Raw genomic sequence first — 12,789 nt, 5'->3', positions numbered from 1 at the left:
CCCTTTGAATGACAATCTACCGCTACCTGCGTGATCTGGAATAAGTGACATCACTTACCCCCTGGGGACCCATGCTTTCTCATCTTTAAAATGAGATGACCTGAGGGTCACATTCTTGAATTTTAGTCAGTCGGAGACTTTCTCATAAATATCTGCAAGAAATTCGCCAGAGAATGACACGGCTCGGGTCTACAGCACCAGGCCACAGATTCCATCTGCAGAAGAGTCACACATCCCTTCCGCCCGTCTCCTCCACGGCCCCTCCCATGGCAACAGTCGCTAGTTGCTCCAGGCGTTCTCGCGAGAGTGAAGCCCTTCAGGGACAGAGGGGCCATCCCTCAGGCTTCTCCCGCTTCACGTCAACCCCTGCCCTGGCCACCTGCGCTCCGGGCCCAGCTGCGCACGCGCGCATCCAGAGCCAGACAGTTGGTGGTGTTGGTACGCCCCAGCTGTTCCTCTCCGCACGCAACCCCGCGTCGCGCGACCCCGGTGTGACACCACGGCGCAAACGCGGCGCGGGGGGAGGCAGGGGCGCGCAGGCGCCGCGGGGGGAGTGAGGCCGCGCAGGCGCGGACGGCGTTGGTTGAAGAAGACCTTCAGCGTTGCCCTGGCGGAGCGGAGACCGGCTCTCTCTGGGTGGAGGTGAGGCGAGCCGAGGCGGCAGGCCGGGTGAGGGGGCGGTGGGCCGCCACCCAGCAAGGAACCTCACGGGAGGCAGGCCTAACGGAGGAGTCGGGAGGGAGAGCAGCCGAACGGGGCGCGGGCCGGGCCGCGGAGGGCAGAGGGGACCTTGCTCCCCTGGCCGCTTCAGGTGATGGAGCTGCAGCGCCGGCGGGGACAGGCGGCGCTCCGAGCACCGACCCGCGACCCTCCCTCCGCCTAGTGTGCCCACGAGACTTTGTTTCCAGGTGTCAGGCCAGAAGGGAGGTTGGTTTCTAGGGAAGTTGGATCCTCGAACCCCAAACTCACTCCCCGCCCCCCAGCTTCCTCCTTGGAATTGTTGTTGAGCATCAGGGAAGCCCTTCCACTCCTTACCGCCAAAGGGAGGATGCTGTTTGTGCAGCTTAAAAAGGAGAAAGGAGAAACTAAACGGGTTATTTACTGACTAATTAGTTATTGTGTAAAGCAGTATCACCTCCCACTTCTGTCTGCATCTCATGCAACCTTGGTACATTGTCCATATTTACAAATAACAAGTGCATTTTGTAGAGCTAATAAAAATATATGATGATATCTTTAGAGTAACATGAAGTCTCTGTGTCTTCTCGATTTTTGCTTGATCATACCAACCGTGCATTTCCCATAAGATTCGTGGGCCTGAAAAAGTAAGCTTAAAGTAGGCAGAATTGAGATCAGTTAGTAAACTAAACCAGCTACATTAATTTTGCAAAGTGGCAGTGGTTTTGAAAAAGAAAGCAAAATGCTCAAAGACCGTAATGAGTTCCTAGATAGATGTTTCTAAACATTTAAGTGTACCTTTTCTTTTGTCAGTAGATGAAAAACCAGAGTGTAAAGCCTTAGCATTTATATTTGAATATATACTGCCTGCTTTTCTGTACTTACCTCCCCAAGTTTTAGACTTCTGGCAAAATTTCAACAGATACCAGCATCAGTTGTGATCATAAAGGGTAATATCAGATTACAATTCAAAATGTGTAGAAAGTATAGAATCGATCATTTGAATACAAGGAAGTGAATTGTAAATTAATTGCTTTGGAAATGAACTCCAAAACCCTGTGGCTTAGAACAAAGTTTTATTATGGTATAAGTCAGTACATTTATCCTGACCCTTTCATGTTTGCTATACCCTTTTCTCTTTATATTTATTTTCATTCTACACTTCATTCTCTTAATATATAATGTCTGTCATATTTGACAGGTTTAGCTTTAGGGAGCAAATTTTAAGTGAATTCACAGTTAAGTGCATCATAACATGTCTGTTATGTTCAGGTATGATAGTATGGACAGAAACTTAACAGAAAGCCAGATTAAGAGCTACACTAAATAAATATTATTTTGAATGTGTAGATAGTTCAGGCATAGTAATTGCAAGGGCTAGGTGGTGGTCTGGATTTTTCTGGGATAGTAATTGGGCTAATGGGGCTGCTTGAAGTGGTTTTACAATAGGTTACGCATGGTTTTTGAGACTGCTGCAGGAAAAGATTTTCTGTTATACAAAGAGGGCAAAGGAATGGTATGTTCAACATTATTGATAGACCTGAGAATTTCCACGTGAGGGTCAAATTGGTAGTAGAAAGGCTGGGTAAATACTAAATAGGCAAGATGAAAAGTTGAGGCACTTGGAATTTTGAAGGCTTTAACTTTAGAGTGTACATCTTTAGTAAGCAGGTTACTGCAGGTAGAATTTATCCTATTTCTGTTTAATGGGTAAGATTATAGCACGTTAAGAGCTTTGAGAGAGAGCATAGGCGTATTCAGGATGAATACATTTCACTTGGTAATATGGTAACTTTTAAGAGCTGAATTTCAGAGTGTCAAAATATTAACGTCGAAGATTTTTAGTGCATCTATTTTTACTGTTCCTTTGCAAATTTACCTTGTAGCCTTATACAGCTATTTGGCTTTATAACAGTCCAATAAATGTTTTTCTAATGTGAAAGTTTCTTTTAAGTAAAATGTCAAATTAACATATTTCTCTTTTAGCTTGTGAGAAATTTATTTTCCTTGAAATGCAATCAGAAAGATGACCTCTGTGAATCTCATGAAAAAACTCTTTTCTCCAGTGTTCTGGAAAGCTCTTTTTGAAGGAGCAGAATGCCTTCTTTCCTTGTATTAGGGTATAAGCATTAATGAAGCAAAGGAAGGAAGACCATATATCTCTTCTCACAGCAGAAAATAGTAGGACTATGGATGAATAAATACTAAATGGTTATTTTTATTCCATTGTCCCCATTTTTCTTTATAAGATATGTGTAACACACCGACTTACTGTGACCTAGGAAAGGCTGCCAAGGATGTCTTCAACAAAGGATATGGTAAGTATGCTATTGTAAATTTCCAATTTGGGTAAGGAAGGGTTAGTGTTAAATGCCCTCAATACTGTGCTGGTAAAATGTTAAGTCAACATTAATCTACCTCACAAGATTTAAGGGGAAAACTATTAACAGGTTATGGACTTCATTCTTTAGCTGTAGAGTCCCACTGGCATTAAAAGCAATTGTATACATATACATACACATATATATACACACACACATATGCATAGTTAATATTATTTGTAAGACCAAATAATGTAAATCTGTAATAATTATGCCTCCTCTGGCTAGCCCTGGGGATATTTAAAATAGTGGGTATGGTTTTTCCTTCTCTAGATAATGGCATTGTTTTTATGAGAGTGAAATCACAACTTTTTACTTCTTTGGAGTAACATATATTCTTTGATCCTAAATAAACATTGTGTAATAATTTTGGTCCTTAGAATAGTACATATTTTTTTCATTCATTCTTTAACTTATATTTTTAAAATATATTTTGATTATTTTGAGGGGCTTAAAATTATATAATTGTTTTTTGTGGAACTCTCACTTAACAAGAATACTATTTTCCATATGGAAGGTACTGTGGACTATTTTCATAATTTCTAAGTTGCAAAAACAGGCTTGAATGTCACATTTTGTACATACTGTGTTTTTGTGTCTGTGTTCAGGGTTTGGCATGGTAAAAATAGATCTGAGAACCAAGTCATGTAGTGGAGTGGTAAGTACCTAATATATTTTTAATAGATATAGCATAATTACCTTAAAGGAACCTGTTTAAAAATCAATGTTCAGTTGTGTGAAACAGCACATTTTTGGTACTGTGCTCTCTTCCCTACTCAGATTTCAGTAAGAATCCTCTACTTAAGCCCATAGACAATCAGGTTGAATTTTTAGAAGGACCCTTTCTTTTTTGTCAGAATAAGTCTATTCTAAGTCTTATTCGAAGTTAGAGAATATATTACATTTATATTTTTTTGACCCATGCCATATCATTATACTTTTACGAATATGTATATGGGCACTAAAAACTTTACTTCCGTTGGGTTCGTGCAACTTTTAGTGCCCTTTTACAAATAAATTTTGGTCTCTGTCCCTTTATGATTAGTTGAAGCAAATGTAGATATAAAATGCATGTAGAAAGTTAGTTTACAGTTTTTACTGATGTTCATAAAGCCTTTTTTACTGGAAGTTAAGAATCCAGTAAAGGATATGTGGGCATATTTTCAAAGCATCATTAACCAGAGCTTTTATTCAGTAAGTCTCGCAACTAGATTAACTTTACATTTACCTTATTGTCTGATTTCTCATTATTGGCTGCATCTTTTTTTGGCATTTACCAATTCAAAGGAGTGCAAGGTTTTTTTCCGAGATATAATGATTTAATTAGAAGAGCAACAGGCATGTGGAATTCTTACTGATTTGATACTTTGTCTCATATTCTGTATAATTCTGGTTTGTCACTGTCATTATTTCTCTGGGTTTTCTGGTAGTAAATATATATGCAACAACCCTACTAGGATACACATATTGTTATAATTCTGTTAAAATAGAAAAATTGTACTCATTTTTAGTAGGGTTTCAGAGTTTGCTCCAGTTAGGTTTGTGTTGCAGAAACCATCAACTAAAATTTTATCTCCCTTTCATGCTGCTGTGGTGTGGGAATATTCATTCAGATGGTAAGAAAAACAGACATTTGTGTGCTTGTTTTTATGGCTGCTTTTGGTCTCTAGTACTGATTTAGGGTAAATTACATTCATTGTTCCAAATCTTAGATGTATATTGATATTTTTATCATGTGTCATCAAATTAACAGTAACGTTTTTAAGATTGTTTTGTTGCTTTCCAGCATTTAATGTAGAGCTGTAGATGTTATATGCATGTTAGAAATATATTTTACACTGTTTGATCTAATTATGAAATTTGACAAACACTGAAACAATTATGAGCCTGGAACTCAAAAAGAAAAAAAATTCTAGTCTTCTCTTTGAGTTTTGTAGCTCTGATATTTTAGATTTTTGACAGAGTTTAAGCTAAGAAATGATGGTGATAACAAGGAAGAAAAATAGACTACTCTTTCACCTTAATTTTGTGCACCAAAATTAAGGTATATATTTGCTATGCTTCAGATTTATGAAACGTCAATGTAAAAAAATAAACTGAGTAGTTGGATCTACTAAAAGAAAGTGATGGTCAAATTAAATAACTGTGTGAACTGTTAAACATGATTGGCATGTTATCATTTTTTACTAAGGCCTTGCCCTAAATGTGAAGCATGATATTCTCTTTGAAAACTTTCTGTGTGGTGTTGATAAACAGATCACAGTTTTCCCAGTTGTTTCATCAGCCCGTAGAACCAGAGTTAGGGAGGAGGGTATTTGATAAAGGGAAGATTCATATTACAAGCAGTGAAACATAACTGGCCAGGGTTGGCAGCATTTCAGAAATGTTCTTTAAAAACAGGGCCAATCAGAATGCTTTTTTCTTGACAGTTCATAGATTGTCAGTGACAGGTGTTGACTGTTTGCTTCCCCCAGAAGGAGATCTGTTTCTAATTGCTCGTTGTCATATGACTGAAATGACACCTAACCAGGAAGGAGGATCTATTTTAAGGCACTCATAGTAACTATTTGATAGAAAGCACTTTAAAAGGAAGATGGGGAGAAGGGAGAATGAGGGATAAATTATAACCTTCCATTCAGTTGTAAAAATGTATATACCCTTTCAAATATTAAAATTATTTATACTGAAAGTTTTACAGTTTTGTGGACAAAAGTAATAGTTTTATTAACAGCGTGAATGTATTTAATGCCACTGAACTGTATACTTAAAAGTGGTTAAAATAGTTTTACATTAAGTGTATTAAGTGTAGCACAATAAAAGTAAAAAAAGTTTTTTAAATGCAATAAAGTTCTGATCCTATTAAAAGGGGAGGGGGAGGCTAGTGCTTCCACTGTTTGGAGATTTTTAAGAACTTTGAAATTAACTAATAGTTTGAAAGATGATAGAGAACCGATCATCTTTTTCAGGCCGTGAAAGTAAAATGTTTAATATTCTATATTTTTGTTTTTTTAATAAAGGCATTTATTTTCAGTTAAGATATTTCTCTTTTAAGAAAGAATTCAAGATTCCCATTTAGTAAAAGAGTGTATGGAACAAGAAATATCAAGAGATGAAATAGTGGGTAGATCTAAAACTGATTAGAATATTTAGGGATTAGAAAGAAAGAAGGAAAGCAAGAAATACGTTTCTGTAAAGTAGGGCTGTGGTAAAAAGCTAATTGTATTGGTGTCTGATGCATTGAACACTGCTTTCTTAAATGAATGTTTTCTGTTTGATGAGCTCCTTTTAAAGTAATTATCTTTTATTGCTTATCAGGAATTTTCTACTTCTGGTCATGCGTACACTGATACAGGGAAAGCGTCAGGCAACCTAGAGACCAAATATAAGGTCTGTAACTATGGACTTACCTTCACCCAAAAATGGAACACAGACAATACTCTTGGAACAGAAATCTCTTGGGAGAATAAGGTAAGAGAAAGCAGTACAAGTTATTCGTAGGTTATTAAATTTAACTTGCAGATAAAATCATGAACAAACAATCTGAACGAGGTCTTACAACCTATCCAGTAGCCATATTTTTCTCTGCATTTGGCCTTCTTTGTTATGTTTTATGTTTCTAGAAAGTAAAGCTTGGTTTGTGAGTACATAATTATCACTTTACATCTTTGTTCTGAACTGTTCTACTTATTCTGTTATACAGCTGAGCCTTTCTTGGGTAGACTGAACTATTTGTAAAGATCTAATTTTTTGTAGTCATCTCAAAATTGGCTCCACAGAAAAAGGTTTCTAAAATTCTATAATGTTTTCAAAGAGAAAATCTGTTGTCAACACCTGCTATGTATAGGGCATTATTTTTTGAGGTATGTCCATATGCACATTGCTGTATGTAGGTAATCTGCATAGCTGAATAATTACTTAAGTTGGCTTGTTAAATATCAGGTTGTCTTATAATAATTTCAAGAGATTATCAAGATTATTTTATTGTATTGGGATTTTGTTGTTTTTGTACTGTGATTTGCATTATTGGCTGGAAGAAGATTTGACCTTTGTATTTTAACCTGTTTTTTTGGCGAGATAATCATGATGAAGCCTGGAGTGAGGGGAGAGGAGTCAGAAAGGGACAGGGGAGGTTTAAGAGATAATTTATTAAATAATTTAATATTTGGCTTTCTTTAATGATGCCCTTTTCTTAGAGAGGAAGTTAGAAGAAAGTTTAGAATTGGTTTCTTGAGTCAAAATAAGAATCGAAAGTTACTAATTACTAATTTTAAATCTTTATATTTCAGTTGGCTGAAGGGTTGAAACTGACTCTTGATACCATCTTTGTACCGAACACAGGGTAATTATCCAAACCCCATTTTCTGAAATGTTTTTGTAGCCTGTAAGGGCAGAGGTATAGAATAGGGAGTTGGAATGAAAAGTTTGGCTGGAAGAAGATCTTAGGAGGTTGCTGTTAGAAATTCTAGAGCTCTTGTATATGGAGCACAGAGAAAGGAAGACAGACTCCCTGGAGGCAGGGTAAAATTCCGATTTGTAGATTGAACAGATGAACAAAAATATAAATCTAGCCCACAGAGACACATAGTAGAAAAAGTTTAGGCACTAAAAGAGTTTGTGATTAGGTATTTCTTAAGCTGTTCTAAAGATTCATGGATGTAGTATTTTGCTGAGAAGTTAATTTCTTAAGAAAACTATAATTTCCTGACTATAGAACAATAATGAGTAGTATGCTATTGACTTGCTTTCTTAGCCTTTATAAATTCCCCATTTCTCTGCTTCAATATCTTAACCTAAAAAATGGGGATTGTGTTGTTTCCTATCTGCCTATCATGAGCCAGGACTCTGAGAAGGACAAAGATAGTAAAGACAAAGTGGCACTTCTTCTCAGCTATAACAATAGGTGTGGCCTTTTTGCCACGCACTTTAATAATCTTCAGGACACATATTCTCATAAGAGGCCTTGTTGGAATAGAACAGGGATTATTAAGAACTACTTTTAAATTTATTCTGAAAAAAATGCACATTCTCTTCCATCCGTCTGTCATTGTCCATGGAGAAAACAATGACCCTAAGGAAAATAAATATGCTTACTCAAGGGCTGTACCCGTTAAAAAAAAAAGTACATGGGGGTGGCTCCATAGTATAGTGGTTAGCACATCTGCTTTATACGCAGAGGTCCTGGGTTTGCGCCCCAGGTAAAGCCACGGACCATACTCTGGGTTCGCCAGGCCCCGGATGCAACAGGCCCCTTAGGTACGCCAGGCCCTGGGTACACGCCGTGATCGTGTGGGAGGAGACACCCCGCCTTCAGAGATCCAGTTCTTAAGGGGAAACAGTAACATCCATAGGTCAGGGGTGAAGTGGTGGGGGCGTGGTCATTAAAGAGGGGAGAAAAAAAGAAAGTACACTTCTCTCTATGATAGGTTAATTTAGAAATTCATAGTGTTCGGTATTAACTTCTGTGTGTTACTTTTTGTAGTATTTGGGCATTTGGAATCATTTAAAGAATTTTGGCTTCTCATAAGTCTTTATACATAAGTATTCATATTATTAATTTCATACTGAAATACTTTCTTTTTTACACTTTTGTTCGTGCCTTCAAGAAGTTAATCATGAAATACCCTATCTTTCGAATCTAATGAGGAATAGGTAAACATACTATATATTTTTTTAATTTTAACAAAATTATATTTTTAGAGCTAAGTCATTGGAAACATTTTTACTATATGTATGCCATCTACCAAAATGATATTTATATTGAGGGAGAGAGAGGATATTACTCTAAGATTCCTGGACAGTAATAGAAACTCATGTCGTTTTCATTGTATTGTCTTTGTTTGTTTTTCACAGGAAGAAGAGTGGGAAATTGAAGGCCTCCTATAAACGGGATTGTTTCAGTCTTGGCAGTAATGTTGATATAGATTTTTCTGGACCAACCATCTATGGCTGGGCTGTGTTAGCCCTTGAAGGTTGGCTTGCTGGCTATCAGATGAGTTTTGACACAGCCAAATCTAAACTGTCACAGAATAATTTCGCCCTGGGTTATAAGGCTGCAGATTTCCAGCTGCACACTCACGTGTGAGTGTTTATAATTCATTCCTCCTTTACTGCCAGTGCAGTCACCCAAAAAGTTGATAGCCATTAGCATTTTGAGAAGATTAGAAGTGATGGTACTTGCATTTAATACCTTGCTGTACTGTTTTCATAGTCAGCAAAATATTGCCAGAGATCCATGCACTTGGTACATTCTCCTATGCTACTGATAGTTACTGGCCTCAGTTTGTACCCCAAACTTGATAAAGCTCTAGAATCTGTACAAGGAGCACTGGGATAGAGCCCAAGGGCATGCGTCACCTCTTGATATAAGGGATCCTTTGGAGATATTTCTGCTTCCTCTGGTGCCCTGCTCAACTTGGCAGTATCTGGAAGCAGGTCTGTTTAGATCATGAAAGACAATCACCTAATTGATCTCAGCACCCTGGAGCATCCCCAGTAATTCTTTGGAGGTTTTCATATACCCTTAGAAAGAACCCGGCCACCCCTACTGCATTCACAGATTCTTAAAACAATTCTGGATTTAGTTCTGTAGGCTGTACCCTGTTGGTGAAATGAATTTGAACTTTAAATTGTATTTTATATCTTGGGCTACTGGGTACTGCTACTATACCAGGAAGAGAAAGCAAAGGGTGAGCTATGTGATTTTGAAGTGATGCAGATTACTCTTTGCCAGACATTCGAATCCACTTATGATGACTAAAAGTCAAGCAGTGGTATAGACAGTGGCATTAAAATGGGTGAAACAGTACTATTAGAAAAACCATGAAAACTCAGGGACTGACTTCTGGGATGCTTTGAAGCAATAATTTAGGAGCTCCTCTGGAGCAATGTACCCTAGGTGTTGTAGGGAGGGTGCTTTCTAAGTCTAGGACTCTTGTTTTAGATGAAATCAGAATTGGCTTTATTCCCCTACTTATACATTTTGTGGAATCTTTATTGAACTCAGCTTTTAAGTTTCTAAATTGTGTGAACATCTCAAAGAGACCTGTAGGTCATATTTATCTAGGTGTCAGCCTTTGTGCATAATTTGTGTCTAAGAAATTTATATCATGTGGAGGAACCAAGTAAATAAATCAAGTGTTAACTACATTTTAATTAGGTGGTCAAATTATATAACTGGATTTAGTTCCTTGTTTGGTAATTTATGCTAGAAGTTTGCTGAAATCTGTAGTTGCAAAATGAGATCCTTATTTAGATAATTTTAGAATTTGTTTCCATATCATAACAGTGGTAAAAACTAGATATTTATGACTTTTTCTTTTACGGTGAAAACAGGAATGATGGCACTGAATTTGGAGGGTCTATCTACCAGAAGGTTAATGAGAAGATTGAAACGTCAATAAACCTCGCTTGGACAGCTGGCAGTAACAATACCTGTATTGGCATCGCTGCTAAATACAAGCTGGATTGTAGAACTTCTTTATCTGTAAGAATGTGCACCCAGATTGTGTCTATGCTTAGAGTTTCATCTAAGTTGTTAATGTTGTGGTATGGTTGTAGTTTGCATGTTCTTCATTAACTATAATGAGCTAGTCATTGTGTAGTGAAAAGAATATTACACCTGAAATCAGTAAATGTGGGTTCTAGTCCTAATTCCTCCTGTATTTGGCTGTTGTCTGACCTTCTCAAGTCATTTTCTCTCTTTGGCCTCAAAATTTTCTTACCTATAAATTCATGGGATTTGATTACTCTTCCTGTTGGTATTAGTAATTCTTATTAATAATAACACTAATTGAGCTCTTAAATTTCAGGTACTGTGCTAAGGGCTTTACGTGTATTTTCTCATTTAATCCTCACAACTACTATAGGTGGTGAGTAGTATCCTCATCCTCGTTTTACAGATGAGGGAACCGAGGCTTAGAGAGGTCAGGTAACTTGCGCAAGGTCACACAAAGTGGCTGTGCCAAGATTTGAACCCAGATCTGTCTCACATCAGAGTTCATGCTCTAACCACTGTAAGAGATTGTAAACTGGTATCTTAAAGAATTCAGTACACATGAGTATTCAGCTACACAGTGTTTTGAAAATATTCGCTTGTGGCCTTTAAGCATGCATTCTCAAGGTCCCTACTGTCCCTATGAGTCCTCTTCTTAAAAGATTTGTCTTTTTATTAATTAAATTTTCAGTTTCAGTCATTCTAGATTGGCCCTAAGGTGCCTTAGCTTTGGAAATCTGATGCATGAAGTGGTGGTTGTACTGGACTTACATATTATGAAACTGATTGTTTTCTTACTGTTTCTATTTCCTCTCCTAATCTTAGGCCAAAGTAAATAATGCCAGCCTGATTGGACTTGGTTATACTCAGACCCTTCGACCAGGTAAGTAAAGGAATTAATAAGAATGAGGTTGGGCTGGAAGGTGATAGAGGAATAATGAAAATAACCTACGAAACAACCTGTAATCAGTGTAGGTTACTTCACACCATTTTGTAACATTCATTTCTTCATACAAAGTAAAACACATCAAGTACTTTTGCTTAAAAATATGTATTTCTAACTATAGCTTGGTCACTCTGGCTTGTGAATTTGGTTGATCACTCATTATTCTTAATCCTGAACTCCAAGTAAAGTTTGCCATGATTATGCTTTACTCATCACAGATCAGATGATTATAGTTAACTCTCTGTCAAGCTAGTAATAGTTGTATGCTTGTAAATCTTACACTCATCTGTAATCCATGCCATTGATTCCATCCATTGTTTCTAGAAAATGCAGGTCTGATTGTAACACTTGTCACAAGTGATTGTGATATTTTCTTCTTCTAGGAGTCAAACTGACCCTGTCAGCTTTAGTCGATGGAAAGAACTTCAATGCAGGAGGTCACAAGGTTGGGTTGGGATTCGAACTAGAAGCTTAATGTGGTTTTGAATAAAGCATCAAATTTGTTCCTGGAGGTGAAGAGAAATGAATCCACTATGTTTTGGCCTTAAAATTCTTCTCTGAAATTTCAAAAGTGTGAACTTTTTATTCTTCCAAAGAATTGTAATCCTCCCCACGCTGAAGTCTAGAGATCGCAAGTCCACCCTAAGGGAGGTCCTTAAAGGCATGCCTGGAAGTTGTTATGTTTGTGCCACATTTCAGTTCCGCAGTATTATTTTAAATGTGTTCCTCGGCGACAATGTAGTGTCATGTTAAAGGAAATGACTCGATCCTCCAGTTTGTACATCACGTCCTGCATGTCCCACACCACTTTTTCATGACCGTTTAATATATTGGTCTGTGTGCTGTAGTGGAATCTTTGGTTTTGCATCAGGGTATAATAAAATAAACCCATCACATTTGAACATAATTGCTCATCTTACTTGCTAGTAGTGGTTTTCTTATATTTGGTGTGATTTGCTTTGAAAAGTACTCTCATAGGTGAGAGTATATGCCTAAAGTGGTATGTCTGAAACATCTATGCTGTCTCTTGCCTGTCCTTTGCACTTTAGATTACTTCACTCTTATTGCTGCTCTGCAGTTGGGCCGAGGAGTGAAACTGAGTTTTGTTCTGCTGAGCAGAAGCACCTCTCTCGTGGTACCTGCTTCCTATTGCAGTGTGATAGAGTACTTTTGTAAAGCTACTGAGAAAGAGTGAGGGTGTGAGTGGGCAAAAGATGGGCAAAGGAAAGAGTATAATTGGGGGAAATACTGTAGGGAAGAGAGGTGGAAGGAAGGGGGCAGAGCTGGAGGAT

The 12,789-nt window shown here is 37.7% G+C and overlaps 1 protein-coding gene across 2 annotated transcripts; it reads left to right on the top strand.

Moving 5' to 3' along the window:
- The first annotated feature begins 325 nt into the window (after window positions 1–325).
- VDAC3 (voltage dependent anion channel 3) lies at window positions 326–12,404 on the top strand. 2 transcript variants are annotated; one of them, XM_006916266.3, is made up of 9 exons: window positions 333–642; window positions 2,928–2,996; window positions 3,668–3,717; window positions 6,375–6,527; window positions 7,346–7,398; window positions 8,910–9,137; window positions 10,392–10,542; window positions 11,377–11,434; window positions 11,881–12,404. In XM_006916266.3, the coding sequence occupies exons 2-9, from the start codon at window positions 2,930–2,932 to the stop codon at window positions 11,970–11,972; spliced, it is 852 nt and encodes a 283-aa protein (XP_006916328.1). In that variant the 5' UTR covers window positions 333–642; window positions 2,928–2,929; the 3' UTR covers window positions 11,973–12,404. The 2 variants fall into 2 exon arrangements, with proteins under 2 accessions (XP_024905696.1, XP_006916328.1); XM_025049928.1 differs by lacking the exon at window positions 3,668–3,717 and having other exon boundaries at window positions 326–642.
- Window positions 12,405–12,789: the final 385 nt, after the last annotated feature.

This window comes from Pteropus alecto, unplaced genomic scaffold (assembly GCF_000325575.1).
Source record: "Pteropus alecto unplaced genomic scaffold, ASM32557v1 scaffold24, whole genome shotgun sequence".
NCBI lineage: Eukaryota > Metazoa > Chordata > Mammalia > Chiroptera > Pteropodidae > Pteropus > Pteropus alecto.
The sequence above is the reverse complement of the archived record's forward strand: the minus strand, read 5'-3'. Positions and strand labels throughout refer to the sequence as shown.